Here is a 21790-nt window from a genome sequence, read left to right as displayed (position 1 = left end):
TTTCTTCCCTCATCTCTTGTGTTGCAGCAGTCTCCTTCTTGTTGGATGCTACCACCGACAACCCTCACTGCTGCCTTGCAAGACCCACCCTGTCTTCTTGACTCTGGACACATGTGCCCCCCTACGATGCAGAATAGTGGTTAAATATATGGACTCTGAAACTAGACTCCCTGGGTTCAAAGTCCATTATTTCCAAGCTGTGTGACCTTGGGAAAATAACTTCATCTTTTTGAGCTTTGATTTCCCCAGCTGAAAAATAGGGGCAATAGGAGTCTCTGCCCCCCCATGGATGCTTCATTGATGTTACATACATGAAGCTCCCAGCATAGTGCTCAGCACAGAATTATTACTCAATAAATATTTGCTATTATCATCACTGTAGTTTCTTCTTTCCCTTTCTCCTTGGCCAGTCTCTGGGCAGGCAGATCTTTCTACCTACTGACTCAAAGATTTGTGAGGCCAACAGATTGGTAGATGGTGTTAAATATAATTGATGTATTCATTCTTTATCAGCTGAACACTTGCACATCATCTAGTCTGTACCAAGAGGCACAATGTGAATCCAGAAATGAAGATTTTGTTTCATCATAATGAAGCTCATATCTTTGAGACACACACGCGTGCACACACACACACACACACACAATTACTAAACTAAATGGCCAAGTCCAGAGCTGTGATAAGGGAGGTTACAGGAGGAATCAAATCTGGTCTCTGTAGTCAGAGGAAGCTGCCTGGAAAAGGAGGAGGCTCAGAGAAGTTATAAGGAGGCCAAGATATCAGCCAGATAAAGGCTTTCAAGTGGAGGAGACAGTATGAATGAAGATATGGAAAAGAAAAGAAATAGCATAGTATGTGCCTTTGTGCTTTGGGCAGTGATGTGCTGGTACTTAACTTTTTCTCCAAAAAGAAGAAGAAGAAGAAGAAAAAGAAGAAGAAGAAGAGGAAGAAGAAGAAGAAGAAGAGGAAGGAGAAGAAGAAGAAGAAGAAGAAGAAGAAGAAGAAGAAGAAGAAGAAGAAGAAGAAGAAGAAGAAGAAGAAGAAGAAGAAGAAGAAGAAGAAGAAAAGAAGGTGGTCAGGGGGAATGGGAAGGAGAAGAAGAGGAAAAAAGAGAAGAGAAAGGAAGGAAGGAAGGAAGGAAGGAGGGATGGCAGGAAGGAAGGAAGGAAGAAATGAAAAGAAAAACCTGATTTGTAGCATTTGCCAGTTTCCATGGTGTATATTCCCACCATGGCCAATTTTAAGCTACCCATGGAATGCCACTGAATGTGAATTTGGGAAGAGGTATGTTGGCTGTTGAGAGCTGGGGTGGTGGACTGCACCACACCATTGGCTTTGGGGGTCCAAGATGGGGTTGGGACAATAAGAAACAATTCTGTATTACTAGAGGTAATATTCAGGGCAGCTAAAGGACTGGCTCAGGCCTGGTCTGGCAAGCGACTTGTGGCTTTTATTTCAATATCCTTTAATATTCCTTGATTCACTTATTCAGAAAATCAACAGACATCTCCATAGCACTTACTATGTGCCAGGTAGTATGCTAACTATAGGAATACATAGATCAAAATGCATGAAGAGCCATGGATGCATGGATAATATCAGCAATGCTTTGTGCTCTGCTGTCATAGCAGTGCCTACATTGGGGCCAGTAGTTATCAATAGGTCCATTGTAAACACACCTTTGCCTCACAGCAAGTCTACAGGATCATTGTAACCCACCCTCCTGGTGCACCATCTCTTATTGCAGTGGTCCCTATACCTGGGAAGCTTTGGGAAATACAAGAGGACTTCTGGTCCTCATATTTTAGAAAATCTGATTCAGGAGGTCTGGGATAACAACTAGGCATTGCAAGTTCTGGAAGCCCAGGTAATTATGGTAACAGGTTAGGCACCTAACTTATGTCTCAGAAAAGAATTTCTCTTCCTCCCTTTTGTCCCTCATTTTGAAAGGACACGGAAAAGTCTTGTCGCCATCAAGTGCTATACCCTCTCTCTCACCCCTGGCTGGCTGTTCATTTCTCCATAATTGTTTAGCAAATGACTCCAGAATACACAAAAATCATTTTGCTGCAACACATTCCATTCCATAATGACTGCTCATTTCAATTAACTGTCAGAGGCCTGAAATAGAGCTGCCCAGCCTCGCTCGGATAAATCACCACCTTTGTTTGAAATTGGATTTAAGGCAGCCGGGGCAGAGAGGGTGTGGGGAGGGGATAAATATTTTATCATTTCTTCCTTCTCAGTGCTCTACCAGTTTGTTCTCATTCTCGTGTTCCTCCCTGTGCTCACCGGCAGATTGCTGACTGTAAATTTGAGGGGCAACAGTAAACCTGCAAACATGATAAATAAACATGTTGCTTTTGAGAGGACAGATATTATTATCATCCAGATTTACAGCTCTCTGCACCTACCCGTTTTATTGCTTTTTGGGAAAGCTGAGCTAGGTTTCCGTGTTACATTGATCAACTTTCTGCCCTCTGCCCCCTGACATCCACTGAGTCATTTAAATATCAACATGGACTGGGGATGCAATTTGTCTCTCTGGAAGTGAATGTGTCTTGACAGGTGTTTTCTTTGGGGACAGTTATTTATAACCGCCAAAGCTATCATACGGTGGGGTGCCTTTGTCTCCTCTCATTTCTCTAAAAGTGAACATATTTTTGTTTTCCCAGTGGGAAGAAATGCCAGATCAATGATGTAAATCTCTCTTTCTCTGCTTCTCTCTCCCTGTCCTTTTTCTCTCTCTGTCCTTTCTCTGCCTCTCTCTCTCTCTCTCTCTCTCTGCATATTCTGCCCTCTTCTGTCCCCTCCACCCTCTGGATGGGCCTTGGGTCATCCCCAGGTTCAAATCCAAGTGCTGCCACCAACTTTTGTGTCCCCTGAGCAAATTATTTAACTTATCAAAGTTCAGTAATTTAAAACTGTACATGTTCCCTCTCCCATGTTCCTCGTTGCCTATTTATAAGAGAGAATTGAATGAGATATTTCTGTCATCTCTTACCTTCCCTCCTCCCACCCCCAACTTAGGTGGCGAACTCTTGGGGACAGGGAGCCGTGCCAAATCAACGTCTTTTCTCCCTTTCTGCTTGGCTCCTCTGTTCCCTCTCTGGAGCTGCTCAGGCCAGAACCTTGGGGTCCTCTTTGTCCTGTCATCTCCCCATCCCCACATCCAGTGTGTTACCGTGTCCTGCAGATTCTTCCCCAGCTCTCTCCATACTCTGTGCCTCTCTCTGACCCCAAAACCCCACACTTCTCACATTTTTGAGTGCCCCCAAAGTGCCAGGCACTGAGCTGGTCTCTGAGCACTGTCCCCTCTCATGAGGAGCACATAGTAGTTTCTTTACTGTTTTAAGGCTTGCACCCCCACACCCCATTCTCTCTCTCTCTCTCTCTCTCTCTCTTACTGTAATAGCTAAGGGCTGGGGCAGTGGAGCGTGTGCCTGCAGATTCTGTTGCTAAGGAAACCACCTCCTTGGTTACCAGCCTGGGTAGCGTTTGTCTCACTATGTCTGGATCCTGCTGAGTCGCCCCCACTCTTCAGGAAGAGGATGAGGAGATGGGAGAGGACAACAGGGGTGGGGGGCAGGAGGCGTAGAGAGAGGCAGAGAGCTGAGATCAAGAGGTAGAGATGGAGAGAGTTTGCACAGGCAGAAACAAAAATCAAGGAAGAGAGAAAAGGAGAAAGGGAGGGAGAGAAAGAGGGGGAGGAAGGAAGAGGAGAAGAGAGAAGAGAAGGAGGGGCAGAAAGGCAGGAAAGAAAAGAGATTTAATGAGCAGCTGGAGGAAATCAGAGACCACAAGGAGGGGAATTGAGAACAGGAGGCTGGGCAAAGAAAAACAGAAAAGGGGGAGGGATGAGGCGAGAAAACAATGAAGGAGAGAAAGGGGAAGAAAGGGGGGCTGGGCCTCTGGGAGGAGGTTGGGTCCCTGAGGATCTACTCCCAGCATCCTTTTTGCCTCCCCCTCTGCCTACTCCCACATTTTCCACTGGGATGTGTCTGCAGCCTCCTCTGGGGTTACAGGAGAATCCAGAAGGTATCCCCAAAATCAGCAGATTCCGAGCCCTGGTCTTTCTCCTGAGTCCTGGAGTCATAGTGAGCCCCAGGCAGCAGCAGGACAAGAGTCCAGGTGTCCTGGTTTCCAGGCCAGGCATGGATCCTACACTGGGGAATGCTTGGATCCAAAGCTTTCCTTCTCCTTTGGGTGCAAGGGCCTTGTCACTCTCTGTATGTGGAAAGGACTTTTAGGTCCTTGGAGAAGACAGCAGTGGCCCCAGCTCTGCTATAGCAACCTAGGCTTTCTGGGTTTTGGGGAATGCACTGTGAACAAGTATCCACTTGTGACTGTTGCACCTTGAGTTCCTGCTGTTTCGAAAAAGTTCCAGGAAGAAGCTCAGCTCTGGAAAATCAAAACCCAGTTGGATCCACAGATGCCTGAGTTGGAGATGAACTTTGGCCAACTCTCCTCATTACCATACTAAACCCACACGCTGTCCAGTCCCAGGGAGGAACTTATTGGCCATTTTCTATGCATGCAACATATGTGGAAGGATGATTCTCGACTGCACCTGTGTGGCCTTGACCCTACCTCTGCACACAATGGCTCGGCTCACTAGCTCAATACAAGCCCTGTGTTCACCGTTGTTCACGGAGGCACTGCTTTGGGAACCACCCCTAGTGTCCTACTTACTTGTGATAAGTAATAAAATCCCCCTGTTAAATCCTCCTTGGTTGTGGTCACCTGCCAAACAATTGCACCCACAGGTTGTGTGTGTAACACTATTAGTTTCTGTGTGGCTTGGACCAGCCACTGCCTGCCTCTGAGCAACAATGTCTCCCTACAAAATGGAGTTAATGATCTCTGTTTTAACAACCTCATGGGGTTGGTCAGGAGCCACTTGAGTCCTTTTCTTTCTTTGTGTCACCATCTTCTCCCTGAAAGCTTTCTGATTACTTTGAGATATCTGCTCAGTACCGGTAAAACGTACATTGCTGTAGCATAGATTTTTGTCTGTCTTATTACTTTTATAGTTCCTAGAATTGAGAGCAGTGCCTGGCACATGGTAGATGCTCAGTAAATATGTGCTGAATGAATGAATGAATGAATGATACCTTGGTTTTTTCTGGGTCTGAAATACAAAGATTTTATTCCAGGTGGCTGATGAAGTGTGATAGGAAGGGCAGAAATTCGCCGAAGAAGAGCCTGGTAAACTGTCCAGCCCCACCTTCAGCCTAAAGGGCTTTCGCACCACCCCCTCCCACCTGACAGTGATCTGTGGTTTGAAAGCACAGTGGGCAGGTGGAAAACAGGGAGTTGCATAAGGCACATAATCTGAGAATTCTGAGAAGGATCCGTGAGAGCTTGGGGCTAGACGCTGCATGGCTTTCTGCACTTCCAGTTGGGAGGATTTGATTGCGTGAATAATATTTACAAAAGTGAAAGAAAACTGGAACATTGGTTCACGGCTCAGCCTGTGACCTCTTGATCTGAGATCTGGGGCAGGACCAGACCCAGGGCTTGGAGTGACCAAGATCATGACTTATGCAGGGCCAGGACTGGGGCTCCACCTGTGACCAGAATCAGAGCTCAGTGCATGACAGAGATTAGGACTCAGTCAGGAGACACTATCAGCATTAGTTCTGAGGCAGGTCAGGGCTCAGTCTGTGACCCAGGTTGGAGGGTAGTCGATGACTAGGGTCAAGGCTCAGTATAAGTAGTTTGGGACTCAGTCCAATGTGACTCAGTCAGTGTGGGGCTGGAATGAGGGTTTGTGGATCAGTATGTGCACAGGATTAGGGCTCAGTCTGTGATCAGGTTCAAGGCTCTAGGATTGGGCTCAGTCTGTGACCAGGTCAGCCTTGGTTTAATACTGGGGACAGAGTGTAGCCTGGGCCCCAGATAAGAGCTCAATCAGTCATCACATAATGACTTTTGTGAGCCAAGATGAACCCTTAGAGAAAGGCTGAAAGGCCATGTTCTTCTGGATTCTGGAACAAACTCACACCGTTTCAGAGATTTTCCTCTCCCCTCCCCACCACAGTCACCCCAGCACTCTCAGTCCTCCTGAGCTCTCCCTGCCTGGGGGAGGAGAAGCCCCTCTCTCTTTCCTCTGCCTGGCCCAGCTCATCCCCTGCTTACTGTCCATGTGGCAGTATATAACACTTTGCCTCTCCCTCTGGCTGGAAAACAGCCCCTGGACATCAGCACCTCCTCACAGAAGCCCCTCTGATGCATGAGGAGGAAGAACACAGGGTCTTCCTTCAGCGGTATATGGAGGTTTAGAAACACTCATCCCCACCCACCAGGGAACAGAGTGGACTTCTCTGTACTCCTGGACTCTCCCTGACTTCCCTGCTGCATATGCCTGTGCAAAGCATTACGCTCAGGGTCTGTCTCTGTGTCTCTGTCGCTCTCTCTCTCTCTTTCTTACATACACACACTCTCTCTCTTACAAACATACACAGAAGGGATGCCTCTCATAGATAACCTCTTCCATACCTGTGCACATACTCAGGCAGGAATACTTCCACGACACTCCAGTGACCTCATGCCACCCACCACTTCTCCCCACAATTCCTCCCTGTCACAGCAGCCAAGGACAAAAGGCATATGTGGAAGGCATGCCCTCCCCAAATAGACAGGCAGCTTCTCACACATGGGTTTCATGCACACTGACCATTTTCTCCTTTACACGGGTGCAATTCCATATACAAGGACCTGCACAGACCCATTATAAATGGATGGTCATAACGGCAACTTGTGGGATACAGTTTCAAAACATAGAGAGGCAGGAGAACACAAAGGCAATTTTATACACAGAGGCATGTAATTCTTCCTGAGCAGCTATGCCAGTCACACAGGCACAAAAGTAGTTATACACCAACCCACCTGCCACCCTGAACATTTTCTGTCTCTATCTCTGTTTCTTCTCTCTCTCTCTCTGTCTCTCTATGCCTCTCTGTCTCTCACTGTCTCTGTCTCTCTCTCTCTCTCTTACATACACACAGGCACACACACACACACCCCAGGAAAACATCCCATTTGTGAACCTGTCTTACACAACACTCTACCACATGGTAGAATCATCAACAAAACTCGCATTTAATGATGGTGTTGACCTGAGGAATCTTCAGACAGAAGCTTGTGGTCAGAGGGGACCACCAGCAAAGAACTGACCCAGGTCTTGGACCAAGAGTCTTGCAGAGAGAGTCAACCTCCCAGTGGAAGGGAGGCCAACCCCTCCACTGCTTCATGAAAGAAGACTAGAAATTCGCCTGGGGGAAAGAAACACGGTACAAAATACATTCAGAGCCCCGTGGGTGGGCCTGGGGCAGCCCAAGTCCTACAGATGAGGGAATCAGGGAAGGGTGCCACAGGTCTAATCCCTGTGTCCTTCCTTTGCATGGCCAGGTTCCAATGGGCGGAATGTATTAATCATATTCCTCTTACAAAAATATATCTCTTTACACGCATCTTCTCCGTGGTCTCTTTGCTACTTAGGAATGAGCATTTACCTGCACCCCAAGGCTTCAGAGGGACCGCTTAGGGAGGCTGCTCCAACAGAATAGCAAAGAGGCTGCGACCTATGGCTTTTTCATCTACACAATGATGGATGGTGCAGGTTTGGACCAGGTGGGAAGCCACTAGTGTCCGGGGTTGGGGAAGAGATGACTCTGGACCAACACTTTGTAAGATTGATGCTCTGTGATTCAGGTCCTCAGAAATCCTTTGGTTTGGCATCTCAGCATCAAGAGAGCAGTGTTTGTATAGAAATGACACAATTTCATTCACCCCATTCCTTAAAGGGTCCTCAAGGGAAGCTGGCCCTGTTGGACTGTGATCAAGGGGAGACAGATGGTCTGGGAAGGTAGTGGGGAGTCCATTTTGGGTGTGGTTCCATCTGATTAAGAGCACTCTTGCTGTCTCACCTGGATAGCAAAGTACCCATTTGTAAGGGTTAGAAGGGCAGTGTAAGGCCGACTGGAGCCCACCGTGGAGAGATGTGTCACTGGGGCTCTCTCTTAACTCAAATTCTGCACGTGGCATGTGGCCATCCTTGTGGGCTCATTGTTGGTGCCTGAGGTTCCTTGAAGGTGGTATCAGGATTTCAAGGTCACCTCCTGGACACAGCATGGATAGAAAGGGGCAGGGTTGATGCCCTGGAGGTGGAAAGGCAAGCAGCTTGTTTCTGAGAAGCAGTGTGGCCTAGGGGGGGGGTCTCATGACACCAATGGCCCCACATGGTGTCTCCAGTTAACCTACCGTGAGCACCAATGCCTCCCCACCCTACCCAGGATGTCAGAAACCTAAGGCCACGGAGAAACTTCCCAGCAATCTTTCTTTAGAACAGAAGGTGGCCTGAGTTAAACATCAGTGCCAGCGCTTCTTGGGTGGAGATGAGAAGGGGGCTGTGCAAGCTCAGCCCAGAAGGGACAAGCATCTGGGGCCACATTTTTACAATAGCCCCCTGGGCTCTTGCATCAAGAGCCTCGACAATTGCCACAGGGCATCCAGCAAGTCTCCGTGATATGGATGAGCCCTCCCTCCCACAAGCAGAACTCAGAGTGGTGGGGGCAGGGACACAGGAGACAGAAAAGAGTCCATGTAACTAGAACCCCCAAAACAAGATGCTCCACATTGCCAAGGGGGGAATATGTGAGCAGAGTGGTAGTGCCTGGACAATCTCTTCCTTTGAGCCTCCTCTGTCATGCAGGAAACTCATTGAAGGCAAAGAGCAGCCAAGGAGATTGTCCCCAGACCAAAGAGAGGACAGATGGGTGGGGGTCACCAGGGGTCTTGAGTCCTCAGGGCCTACATGGTCAGGACTCCCAGTCTACCCTCCCCCTGTGTGGACGCATCATCTTGGGTAGTAGTCATCGGGGACACCCGTGAGGTTCCGCCCTTTGAGGGCTGCGTCCACCATCTTGATGTAGGCAGAGATGGTCTTCTGCATGTCTGCAGTATACGGGTCATACTCGAGCTTCCGGAGCCCCGAGCGCTTGAAGTTACCATCCTTCTGGCTCTCCACACAGAGCAACCGGTCCTCCCTGACAGCCACGCCCAGCAGGTTGACCATCCGGCCCAGCTGGATGAAGAGGTCCTGCTTCAGGTCCTCAAAGTGAACCACCAGCACTTTCTTGCCGAACTTGAGCCAGTCCAGTGTGTGAGTGGCCCACCATGGGGCATAGTTCCTCACGAACTCTGGCCACTCTGCAGAGAGAGGAGAGAGGACACAGTCAGAGGGAGGAGGAGTTCAAAAGATCCAGTCAGATGGTACAGGCAGTGGTTACTGTTATTCACAGCACAACACAGTAACACAATTAACAATTAAGTGTAATAACACAGGCTGGGTGGGATGGCTCACACCTATAATCCCAGCACTTTGGGAGGCCAAGGCTGGAAGATGGCTTGAGGCCAGGAGTTAAAGACCAGTCTGGGCAACATAGCAAGACCCTGTGTCTACAAAAAAAATAAAATAAAATAGCTGGGCATGGTGGTGCATGCCTGTAGTCCTTGTTACTCAGGAGGCTGAGGTGGGAGGATTGTTTGAGCCCAGGAGGTCGAGGCTGCAGTGAGCTATGATGATGCCATGGCACTTCAGCCTGGGTGACAGAGCAAGACCCTGCCTCTAAAAAACAAAAAGAATAACAACTTAGCTCAATTCACTCCTTTTAGAGCTCTAAACACACCCCGATACTTCTCACCTCAATGCTGTTTCTCTCTGGAATATTCTTGGCCACCACCTTCTCTTTGGGGATAACAATGTTACTTGTTTGGTGATTACTATATGCCAGGCAAACCCTATATATAAGTATGTGTTACTATAATATAACATACAGCATATTATTATGTTATATATTATTTATGTTAATACATATTAATTGTATATTTTAGACGACATACTTGTATATTAATAAATATATTAATATAGCTCTTAATTCCACTTAATCTTCACAACAACCTTATGAGGTATCATCATTAGCTCCATTTAACAGAAGAGAAAACTGAGGCACAGAGAGGTTAAGTAATTTGCTCAAGGTCATATAGCTAATAACTGGCAGAGCCAGGATTTGAACCCAAGCAGTCTGGCTTCAAAGTCTTGGCTTTTAAGTACCAAGTTTTTCTGTGTAGTAGTGTTATCTCCTCACAGGATAATAATAGGGTTGTTGTACAAAGTAGAAAAAAACATATAAAGTTTCTAGCATGGTGTGTTGGGTTCAGCAGGTGATCAATAAATGTTGGCTATTGTTATTACTGATACTGTTCTGTTTTCAGGTCATCTTCTCAGACTCCCTGGGCTCAGGCGGGTGCTTCCTCTGGATTCCGCAGTTCCCCTCTCCATTCCCCGCAGCCCCCCACAGCACTCATTATGCTGTGCAGAAATCCCCCACTTCTGTAGTCTGTCTCCCCACCAGACGGTAAGCTATCTGAGGGCAGGGTTTAAGTGGGACTATTTTTATCATCATCTTCACACATTTCTGTCCTACCTTTCTTTATTCTTCAGGGAAGTGTCGTGGTGAAATGAGAGGATGGATTGTCATGCAAACTGGGAGGGGGCATTTCTGACTTGAAAGACAGGTTACAGAGAACCTGGGAATTCCATGGGGAGAGGCAGTCAGCTCCCGGAGCTGCTGAAACTCCCACGAAGGAGGAGCCGAGGAAAGTGCAGAAGGGGGACCTGGAGGGTGTTGGGAACAGAGAAAAGGAATCACAGCCTCAATTCTGAGCCCCAGCTGGAGAATCAGAGGGCAGGAGCCCCAAAACCATGAACAGAGACCTGCTGCTTCTCACAAGGCGAAACACTACCCGGTGCCCGCCAGAGCAGGCAACAGGAGAATTCTGTTTATTGAACGAGGGTGGTGAGTTCCCCAGGCTGCACTGGGGAGCCCACCTGGCTCTTAAAAATGAAGTCCTAATCCCTTGCTGGGTGATGGATACCCATTATCTTATTTAATCCTGCTGACTACCCTGAAAGGAAAAGGACTACTGTCCGCTCCTCACCAGGGAGGAAACTGAGGCTCAGAGAGGTGAAGTGACTTGCTCATGGTCACACAGACAGGAAGCACCATCCAGATCAGGCCTGCCTGGTTCCAGGAGGGATCTTTCCCAGGCACCAGGAGCCTCAACCCCACTTCTTCCCACTGCCTGTACTCAGCAGGTGCTCAGTGAACGGTTGTTGAACTAAATTGAAACTCGCGACTGCCAAATTGCAGTGTGGCGAAGGCCTCCCTTTCTTTGCAGAACACATCAGAATCTGTGGCAAGTGTCCTTCCCCACCAAGTCCCCCGGAACATCATGGCTGCTTGCGAGATATTTATGCTGCTGACAAGCATATTTTTTATCCTTAAAATAGATTATTTACAATGTATCTGGCTAATTGGGCCCGTACTGTTATAATGAGCTAAGACCAGATGTATCTGAGTGATTAGGAAAAATCTAGCATGTTGTATGCTCTATTTTCCTTGTTCAGAATTTCCCCACTCCCGCATCACCTCACAGCATTGCTGGTGATTCGGAATAGCTGCTGCTCTCAGGGGAGACACCCAGGTGATAGAGACGGTGCTCGTCACCCAGCACCCAGCAACAACACAGATCCAAACTTCTAGGCTTGGCCACCTCTCACCATCTCAAGTGGTTGCTGAAAGAGGGCTGCAGGATGGCTCAAGAAAAAGGAAGGAGTTTCTCAGGTAGCTCCAGGTGTCCTAGTCATGGATGCAGGTGGGATGGAGATGACAGTGTGTCCTTGTTGACTGCAAGCCTCTGTGGGACACCAGCCGCCTCCGTCTGAGGGGCGGGAAGGGAATGTATGTTGCCTGAGCATCTGTTGGCGTCGGGAGCTACGTGGGGCACTCTGCATGCGTGATCTCATTCCGTGCTCTGAAGTAGCCTAGAGAGCAGGAATTCTTAATACCGGCTCCATTTTAGACACAGAGAAGAGAAGTCTCAGAAGCAGGAAGTAACTTGCCCAAGTCCACACAGTGGGCATTGAAGGCAGAGTTCCAACCTACACCTATCCCAGACCGAGCCTAATGGAAAACAGTATGGAGATTTCTCAAAGAACAAAAAATAGACGTACCATTCAATTCAGCAATCCCACTACTGGGTCTCTACCCACAGAGAAAGAAATCATTACATAAAAAGACACCTGCACACATGTTTAGTGCAGCATTATTCGTAACAGCAAAGGTATGGAATCGACCTCAGTGTCCATCAGTGGAGGACTGGATAAAGAAAATGTGGTACATATACATGCACGTGCATACGTATATAAAATGTTTATTTTATACATTTACATATATTAAGAAACCTGCACTTGTACATCCTAAACATATAAAAATAAATAAATTTTTAAAAAGAAAAAATAGAGCACCTGGTCTGATCAGCTCCTGCCCTCTTTTCACTCCAGGACCTGGGAAGCATGACTTCTAGGCTGCCTACTGCTCACTTCACCTTCAGACTGTTGTCTGAGACCTGGGGTCTGTTCATAGATGACTCTGCAGTCAGACTGCCAGGGTTTAGAACCCAGCTCCTCCCCACACGAGCTAAGTGACTCTGGAGACGTTACTCGATCTTCAGCCTCAGTGTACCCATCTGCCAAGCGGTGATCTGGATAAGACCCACCTCCTACAGATGCTGTACAAATCGAGCGAAATAAGATTTGCAAAGATCGCCGGGCGCGGTGGCTCATGCCTGTAATCCCAGCACTTTGGGAGGCCGAGACGGGTGGATCACAAGGTCAGGAGATCGAGACCATCCTGACTAACACAGTGAAACCTCGTCTCTACTAAAAATACAAAAAAATTAGCTGGGCGTGGTGGTGGGGGCCTGTAGTCCCAGCTACTGGGGAGGCTGAGGCAGGAGAATGGTGTGAACCTGGGAGGTGGAGCTTGCAGTGAGCCGAGATCGTGCCACTGCACTCCAGCCGGGGCACACTACAGCCTGGGCAACAGAGCGAGACTCCACTTCAAAAAAAAAAAAAAATAGATTTGCAAAGATCCTGGTACAGCGCCTGGGACAAGCAAGGTGCTCAATAAATATTGGTTAGTGTTATGATTATCACGATGCTATTCATCCTCCTGTATCTCCTGACTCCCCACATGCTCCATCATTTAGTCCAAACATCCCTCCAAAAGCACAATAGATATCCAAGCTATTTCAGCAGCAGATGCTTGTCCACCTGGCCACCTCCTATGGCAATGCTTCCTCTCTTGAAACTCAATTTACTTCGTTGGAAAGAAGAAGAAGAAAAATTAAAAACCAAAGTCCTCATTTAACTCAGGCTTCCTGATCATTGATTGCTGTCTGCAAATTGGGCAATAAAGCCATGGAACATTGGTAATGAGTGCTGGTTCCACCGGAACTGTCATACAGGTGTGCCTGGCAGGGCACGGGCTGGCCAGCCTCCCCTCCACCTTCTTGTTGATGGAAAGAACTGGGGCCTGATTAATAGCTTAACTGTACTTAATTCCCCATGGAATCATTAAACACAGTATCTGTTTCATTAAACAGATCCAGGACAATTCACCTTGTATAATCATATCACATAAAATTTTGCTCTGAACTCACTCTAGGGAGATTGTAAAATTAACTCTACGGAACCCAAAGCAGAGCGGGGTTGGTGGTTCTAGAAGTCTGGACTGAGCGGTAATTGCGAGGGGGGCAAGGGCATGGTGGGGTGAACACACTCAAAAGCTAGGTGACCTTGGCTCTTACAGGGTGACCTTCACATACTTTGTCACTAAGGGCATCCAAAAGCAGCAGTTCTCAAACCTTAAAGTGCACATGAAGTGTCTGGAGAAGTCTTGTTAAAATGCAGATTCTGATCCAGGAAGACTGGGATAGGGCCTGACATTTGCTTGCCTAAAAATCTCCCAGATGATGTCCATGTCACTGGTCCACAGGCCACATTTTGAGCAGCAGAGGCTTATAGCAATGGTTCTTAAACTAGGGTGCTCATCGGTATCACCTGGAGGGTCTGTTAAAACACAGATTGCGGCCGGGCACGGTGGCTCATGCCTGTAATCCCAGCATTTTGGGAGGCCGAGGTGGGTGGATCACGAGGTCAGGAGACGGAGACCATCCTGCCTAACACGGTAAAACCCTGTCTCTACTAAAAATACAAAAAATTAGCTGGGCATGGTGGCGGGCGCCTGTAGTCCCAGCTACTTGGGAGGCTGAGGCAGGAGAATGGCGTGAACCCGGGAGGCGGAGCTTGCAGTGAACTGAGATCGCACCACTGCACTCCAGCCTGGTTGACAGAGCGAGACTCTGTCTCAAAACACACACACACACACACACAGATACTGCTGGAGCCCCACTCCCAGAATTTCTGATTCAGCGGGTTTTAGGATGGGGCCTAAAAATGAGCATTTCCAACAAGCTCCCAAGGGAGGCTGATGCTACTGATTTAGGACCTTAAAGCAAGGGTCTCAAACTCAAGTGTCTCCAGAGGCCAGATGGTGAATGCAAAGGGGAAGAATGGGCTGAGTGGAGACTGGGGGTTCTGTTCTTTAAGGAAGGCTCTCTGCCACAGCCCTTGCATACCTGGGTCAGGCCTCGGAGGGGGCACTTGGAGAAGATCCCTTCTCCCATCTCAGACTCATGTAGGACCCTGGGCTCCCAATATGAGATGAGGGTGGTGGATCCCCCTATCCCATACTCCCTGCAGCCTCTCCATTCAGCCTGTTCCGACTCCTTCCTTAGTGTCGGTTTAGAGCTCCCAGCTGTCTTGAATAAGGAAAAAGATAAGAGATGGATGGCTCTTGGGAATTAGGAGACTTGTCTGAACCTAAGATAGGGTTGAGGTCCCTCTTCCAGAATATCTGAATGTACCAAAGGGTCAGCAACGTCGTAGGCAGTAGAGCCTGGTGGTTAATGTCTTGGTTTGAATCTCAGCTTAGTCAGTACCTACGATCTTAGCCAAGAGACTTGTCCCTTCCTGGGATGGCTCTCTCACTTGTAAAGTGGGGTGTACTGATGGTCACTGCCTTTCTTACCCTCTGTGGTCCCTAGAGAGCTTAGATGGGATATCAAATGTCAAGTGCCCACAAGAGCTTCCCAGGTAAGCCCCTTTTCTGTTCACTTGGGACAGCAGGGTGCCTGGGAGGTGGGAGAACTAGGTCCTAGGGCTAGACCAACCTTGGTGGTCTCTGCTTCTCTCTGGCCTCAGTTTCCCCACTACTCAATAGGAATCAGTGGTTCTCAGCCCTCCATGCACATTAGAAGCAGCTGGGGAACTTTAAAAATATTCACACAATGCGGGAGTGGGGTGGGGACAACACACATTGGGGCCTGTCAGTGGTGGGGCGGGAGAGCATCAGGAAGAATAGCGAATGCATGCTGGGCCTAATATCTAGGGGATGGGTTGATCTGTGCAGCAAACCACCATGGCACACGTTTACCTATGTAACTCAACTGTACATCCTGCAAACGTAACTCAGAACCTAAAATAAAAGTTGAAAAAAATATATTGACGTCCAGGCTCCAACCAGTAATAGTCCAGGGTGCAGCCTAGGCACTGGGGTTTTCCCGCTCTCCTCCAGGGACTCTAAGGAGCAACCAGCACAGAGGCCCACTGAGCTCACTGATCTCCCGGGTCTCTTCCAGCTTTGACAAGCAGCGTCTGTGCTGCTACCATTTGCACATATGGATAGCTCAGCCTGGCGACCAGTGTTTGCTTCTGATTGATTGTTCTACCAACAAATGATTGAGAGGCCTCTCTACCCCTGGGAATGACTGGACAAATGTCACCACCTATCCAAGCTTCCACCCCCTCACTGAGAAGAGGAGTGAGGCAGAGGGAGAAACAGACAAACCGCCTTGAGTGAATTGGGACCCAAGGGGCAGGCCCAAGGGTTTTAACGAGCAAAGTCAGTGTTGAGGGTGTTACCGGTGGATTGCTGAGTTCCATCATCCTGCCCTGCTCTGTTCCTCTCTGGGGAGGGGCTGGAGTACTGGAGCAGCCTGGTTCCTGGAGGCTGGATGAGCTGGGGACAACTCACGTTTGCAGGGCGCCTGCTGTGTGTCGGGGGCTCTGGACTGGGTGATTCATAGCCACCAATGGTTCATCTAATCCATTATCACAGTGCAGTGCTGAAGAACGTGGGCTCTGGAGCAAGATTCCCTGGGTTCAAATCCCAGCTCTACCACTTTATGGAAAAACTCCTCCCAACCCCAGCTTTATTAAGGTCTAATTAATATACATAATACTGCACATAATATATACAATTTAGCAACTTTGGTTATGTGGATACACTCATGTTACCATCACCATAATCCGTCTAATATATATTTCCATCACTTCTGGAAGTTTCCTTTAGTCTATTTTCTTTGTTCATTTTTGTGTATAGTAAAAAACACTTAACAAGAGATCTACGCTCTTACCAAAATCTTAAGTAAAGAATACCTTCTTGTTAACTAAAGGCACTATGTTGTATAGCAGAACGGTGGAACTTACATCTTGTATAACTGTAACTTCATACTCATTGAACAACAACCCCCTATATCCCCCTTACCCTGGAAAAGCTCCTTAACCTCCCTGAACCTAGGTTATCCCATCTATAAAATGGGGACAATTATGGCGGGGATTTAAGAAGTTAGCCTTTTCCAAAGCCCTCAGTAGATGTGACTTTCGTTATGGTGGTGGACATCATCCTATAATGGATATGGGACTTTGAGGCTGAGAAGGGTTAAGAATACTTAAGATGGCAGAAGTTGGGTCTGACTTCAAAGCTCTGACTACTGCCCTGGGTGGCTGCTCTGCATTGAAATGTTGATCCACACAGCCCTCTGTCACCTAGTAAGTGCCAGAACTGAGTCTCAAACCCGGGTCATCTTAGTAAGTTCCATGCTTGGGGCTCAACACTGTCATTTCCCAGCTGTGTGATGTGGGGCAAGTCACTTAACCTCTCTGAGTCTCGCCACCCAGAGTTGGGAATGTTCATTGAAATGATGCCCTGTACCTGTGCTCCTAGGACCTCGTGGAAATACAGCCACTGACCTGGGGCTGGATTCAGGTCTCCTGACTTCCAGGGTGGGGCTCTTTAACCTGTTTCCATCAATCCCACATCAATTTCATGAGCATCTCCAACACCATGAAAGTCACACCTACTGAGTGTTTGTAAAATTATTAAAGCCTCACTGTTTTATAATCTTCACTTTATAGATGGGGCCATTTAAGTTCAGGGAGGTTAATGAGCCCTTCTGGGAGGTGGTAGAGCTGAGATCTGAACCCAAAGTCTTTCTCCTGAGCCCATGATTTTAATCCCCTGTGCGATGCAGCATCCTGGCTCACAGAAGGTGATGCTTGTGGGTGGTGGGGTGTTGTGGGAGGCACCTACTCTACTGGAAGCAGGGACTGGAGCATGACACGTGCCCTCCAGGATGCCCTCCGGGGTTTCTCGCATGAGGCATCGTCTCCTGCTGGCCACGCTGGTCCGGACCGCGGGACCTTCCCACCGCCCCCTGCAGCCCGGGGCCCCTCCCCGCCCCCTGCTCTCCCCTCCCTTCCCCTCTCCTCCCCTCCTCTCCTCTCCCAAACGGTACCTTTGCCCTTCCAGTGGGCATGCGCAGCAAAGCCTATGTGGCCGCCGTACTTGCGGTTGAACTCAGCCATGAGGGCCTTGTAGGGGTTGCGGATGAGCAGGATGGCGGCGTCGAAGGCCTCGATCTCTTTCTGGCCGCTTTCATGCGTCTTGATGCAAATGGTCCGTCCGCTGCGCCAGTGGTCCCGCTCACCTTTAAACCCTTCCCGCAGCCAGAGGTGAGGAACAGGACCAGTGAGCCGGGGAAACAAGAAACCCACCCTACTCCCTTCTGGGCCACTTCAGGAATCCTCATGCATTTGTTCACTCAGTCGTTCGCATATTTATCGAGCACCTACTATGTGCCAGGCACTGTGCTAGGACCCCGGGATTAAAATGACTTACAAAAACATTCACGGGTCTTCAAAAATATTCACGAGTCTTCCTGTTTTTGAGAGTTAGATTATTCCACAAATAAGTGTAAAACCACTGCCCTGGTGAGTGTTACAAAAGGGGAGTATTAATGCTTGGGTGCTGGCTAGGCACAGTGACTCATGCCTGTAATCCCAGCACTTTGGGAGGCCAAGGTGGGAGGACAGTATGCTCCCAGGAGTTCGAAACCAGCCTGGGCAACATAGTGAGACGCCATTCTCTACAATAAAAATTAAAAAAAAAAAAAAATTAGCCAGACATGGTGGCGTGCACCTGTAGTCCAAGCCACTTGGGGGACTGAGGCGGGAGGACTGCTTGAACTAGAAGGTTGAGGCTGCAGTGAGCGATGATCGTGCCACTGCACTCCAGCCTGGATGAGACAGAGTGAGACCCTGTCTCTTGACAAAAAAAGAAAAGAAGAGAAAAAGCTTGGGTGCTGTGAGAGGGGCCAGACAGTGATGTACTGGGTGATTCCTCTTTGTGGGGAGTCAGCGTCCCTACCCCACTGATGATGGGCATGGCCGTATGACTTCCTGTGGCCCATAGAATGAGGGTGAAAGTAGGTTTTCTCAGCACAGTCTCAAGATACATCATATGTTTCTGCTTACTTTCCAGAAACATATGATAGCAGAGGCAGCTCTGCTATCACCATGAAAGGACATGCCCTGGGGGTGAGGGGTGGGGGATTGGTCCCAGATGATGACAGACACATAGAATAGACATGGTCCCAACCTGCCCCCTGGGGATGGGCAGCCCAGTTAGCTCCACCAAAATCATTGACCTAGTCAAGCGGCATACAAAAAGGTTTCCTGGGGGAAGAGATGTGTAAGTATAGAACTGAAAAATGAGGAGAAACTTACCAGCTCAAGAGAGCTGGGAAGGGAGGGCCGGGGCTGGGAAAAGCAGGTGCAAAGGGCCTGTGGTGGTTGGGAAGAAATCTGTCACATACGAGTGACTGCAGAGGGAATGCAGGCAGCAAGAGGGGAGCATGGGGCTGGAGAGGGTTATGGGGTCTGTGATGAAGAGGCCAGCACTAGACCAGAAAGACTGGGGAACCCTTAAGAGGATTTAAGCAAAAAGGAGGGGCATGATCAGGTTTTCCTTTCAAAAGCTGAGGAGCTGAGAGAAGTTCTGTGCAGCTGGAGACTAGTCTAAGCCCTTTACATATACTAAGCAATTCAATCCTCTCAACAATTCTACAAGGAATTTTACAGATGAGGTAACTGAGGCAGAGATGTCCAATAACTCGCCCAAGTTACAGAGCTATGGAAGAGGCGGAACCGAGATATAAACCTGGGCCATTCAGGCTCCCGACACACATGTGTCCTTCACCCTCTAAGTGCCCTCTAAGTGCCCCTTAGCTCATGCAAGCTAAGGCATTTGGATATGATATTAAGGCCAGGTAGAAATGTTATTGTACTAGACTTTCAAGATACTGGCTGTGTTTGCAACCCAATGAGTCATTCTGAATATCATATTACCTTTCCGGGCCTCAGTTTTCCTCATCTGTAAAATGGGTCCATGCACTTTCTCCCTCACAGGGCCATTGTGAGAAATTGATGAGGCCCACAGTAACACTTCAATACATGGCAGCTAATGCAGAATAAGACTTAGGGTGAAATCATGGACTGAGAAGTCGCCTCGTATCATCAAACCTTGGAGTATCGTTTCTTCCCTCCCTGTTGTGCTCTGGCTTTTAAGATGGATGGAGGTGAAGACTGGCTTGATATCTGCTCCTGTTCCTGGAGACCTGGGTCCAGAGAGGTGCAGCCTCTCACACGTGGCCACTAAGCAGAAGGGCCAAGAATGGAATGTGATTTTTTCAATCAGGTTCCATTCTGGGACTTGCTAAGTTAAGTTGCCTGGGATAAGCCTAGCCTTGCAAATTAGCACTGGCCCGTGCCCATGAGAAAATATTAACCCACAGCCTTTGAGGTCGATGGGAAGCACAGTGTCATGGAAAAAATCTCCTCCAGAGGAGAATGAGGAATAGGATGTAGGGGCTTGAGAGAGAGAGCTTTGGACATAAACATTTATGCAAGGCAACGCTGATGTCATGTGTTCTGGTAGAGCTCTACATGACATGGACAAAGGGCTTTCCATCCATGGAAAACACAGGCAGGGGGTATACCAGAACTCACACAGATTCTCAACGAGGAAAAATAAATTGCCAGAAACATGAAAGGATGGTCAAACTATTTTCAATCAGCTCCATGCATTGGGATACCCAAGTTACAACATTTCTATTTGTTCATGATGGGGTCAACTTAGCACAGTATTTATCAAGATTAAAAACAAAAACAAAAAACCTAGAAAAGCTATAAAGATTGGGAAAGATCTGTTTCATATTCCAGATTCTGGTTGCCTGAGGAGTTTATCTATAGGAGTAATGCAAATGTAGAGAAAATTCCATTTAGCAGAATATCTCCCAGAGAGGGAAGAGTACTATATCTGGAAAGGAACTTTTGAGAAGGCACATAGAATAGGTTTGCCTGAAGAACAACAGATAGTTGCTCAATTGTCTTCTAAAGAGGGCCTGTCTAGGTAACTGCAAGGGAATAATGGATGCAAGCTTTGAGCCAGAGCGGAATTGCTGAACTCTCCCTCTGCACTCTCCTTGACATCCAGGATCCAGCATCTCCATGACATAAACATGATATATTTAAATCCTATCTTTTAAGAGTCACCAAAATATCAGCTTATTTTGGGCACCCATGTGACCCTCAAACTCTAAGGAGCTGCCCAACTGTCCCAGGATTTGGAGAAACAACCTTGTTTAGGGCCACAGAGAGAACAAGACATGTTTTTCCCGTCTGTCTTCCAAACCTCTGTTACTATCGTTGCTTGTGCATTTTTCAGTTAGGGGAGCTAAGATACAGAGAAGGGAAGTGGCAGAGACTGCACATCTCTGCATGCCCTAGAGTTTACTGGGACTGGAAAGTCTCATCTTGGCTCCAGGCATGGACACCCCTGAAGGCTGGTGGTTCTCCAGGACAGTGGTATTTGCTTTGAGGACAAGGAAATCCTCAGAAATTGTTGTCCTGCATCAGCTGGGCTGAGAGGCTACCAACTCTGTGGGTTGATGTACCAGTCTGAGAACATCCTCCTGCCCTTCCCTCTTATGTCTTCCCTCCTTCAGAAGTCAGGGCTCTGGCTCCTCACATACCACAGAGCTTGAGCCTGCATTAAGGCAATGAGGTCTCTTACATGGGGAGAGGTAGGGAGAGGGGGGGATGAAGCCTAGGGAAAGGGGAACAGTAAGAGAGAAAGACACAGTTACCTGGAGAGAGGGAGGGACTAAGACAAAGTGAGGGAGAAGGCAGAAGTTGGGGGAGATAAACAGACACAGAAATAAAATGAGACAGGAACAGATAAGGGGAGATAGACATCTAGAGAGAGAACAACAGAGAGAGAGACACAAAGAGAGAAGGACAGAGAGGCAGAGGCACATACTGGGCAGAGGTAGACATGCAGAGAAAGGATGAGAGAGAGAGAAGAGAGAGAGAGAGAGAGAGAGAGAGAGAGAGCCAGATGGCAGATGGACACAGAGACAGAGAAAACCATGCTTTGCAAATGGCAGTTGCACCCAGTGAGGGAAAGGGAAGGAAGACCTAAGTGGGACAGACACTTGGATTCTGGGAGGGAAAGGTCCCTACATTTCTTCACTCATTCACTCATTCATTCCCTCCCTCCCTCCCTCACCAGCTCATTGGTGAAGTGGAACCTTTGCCAGACTGAGGGAAGAGCAGGTTGCAGAAAAGTGCAGGAAAGAGAGAAAATGTTGGGCAGCCCATCAGGCCTAGGAGGGTCCCGGGAGAGCACCCGTCTGACAC

The 21790-nt window shown here is 48.2% G+C and overlaps 1 protein-coding gene across 3 annotated transcripts in view; it reads right to left on the bottom strand.

The window, feature by feature from the left end:
* Positions 1 to 6663: 6663 nt before the first annotated feature.
* Positions 6664 to 21790, bottom strand: part of WSCD2 (WSC domain containing 2) — a 126305-nt gene continuing 111178 nt past the window's right edge. For 2 of the 3 annotated variants that reach the window (XM_011975547.1, XM_011975549.1), the window contains 2 exons: positions 17548 to 17748; positions 6664 to 9213 (listed from right to left, as the gene is read on the bottom strand). In XM_011975547.1, coding sequence (XP_011830937.1) covers positions 8861 to 9213; positions 17548 to 17748 — 554 coding nt within the window. In that variant the 3' untranslated portion in view covers positions 6664 to 8860. The remainder of the gene's footprint in view (positions 9214 to 17547; positions 17749 to 21790) is intronic. The other variant, XM_011975550.1, reaches the window with a different exon arrangement.

This window comes from Mandrillus leucophaeus, unplaced genomic scaffold (assembly GCF_000951045.1).
Source record: "Mandrillus leucophaeus isolate KB7577 unplaced genomic scaffold, Mleu.le_1.0 Scaffold157, whole genome shotgun sequence".
Taxonomy (NCBI): Eukaryota; Metazoa; Chordata; class Mammalia; order Primates; family Cercopithecidae; genus Mandrillus; species Mandrillus leucophaeus.
Note: the sequence above shows the minus strand (reverse complement) of the source record. Positions and strands in the feature narration are given on the sequence as shown.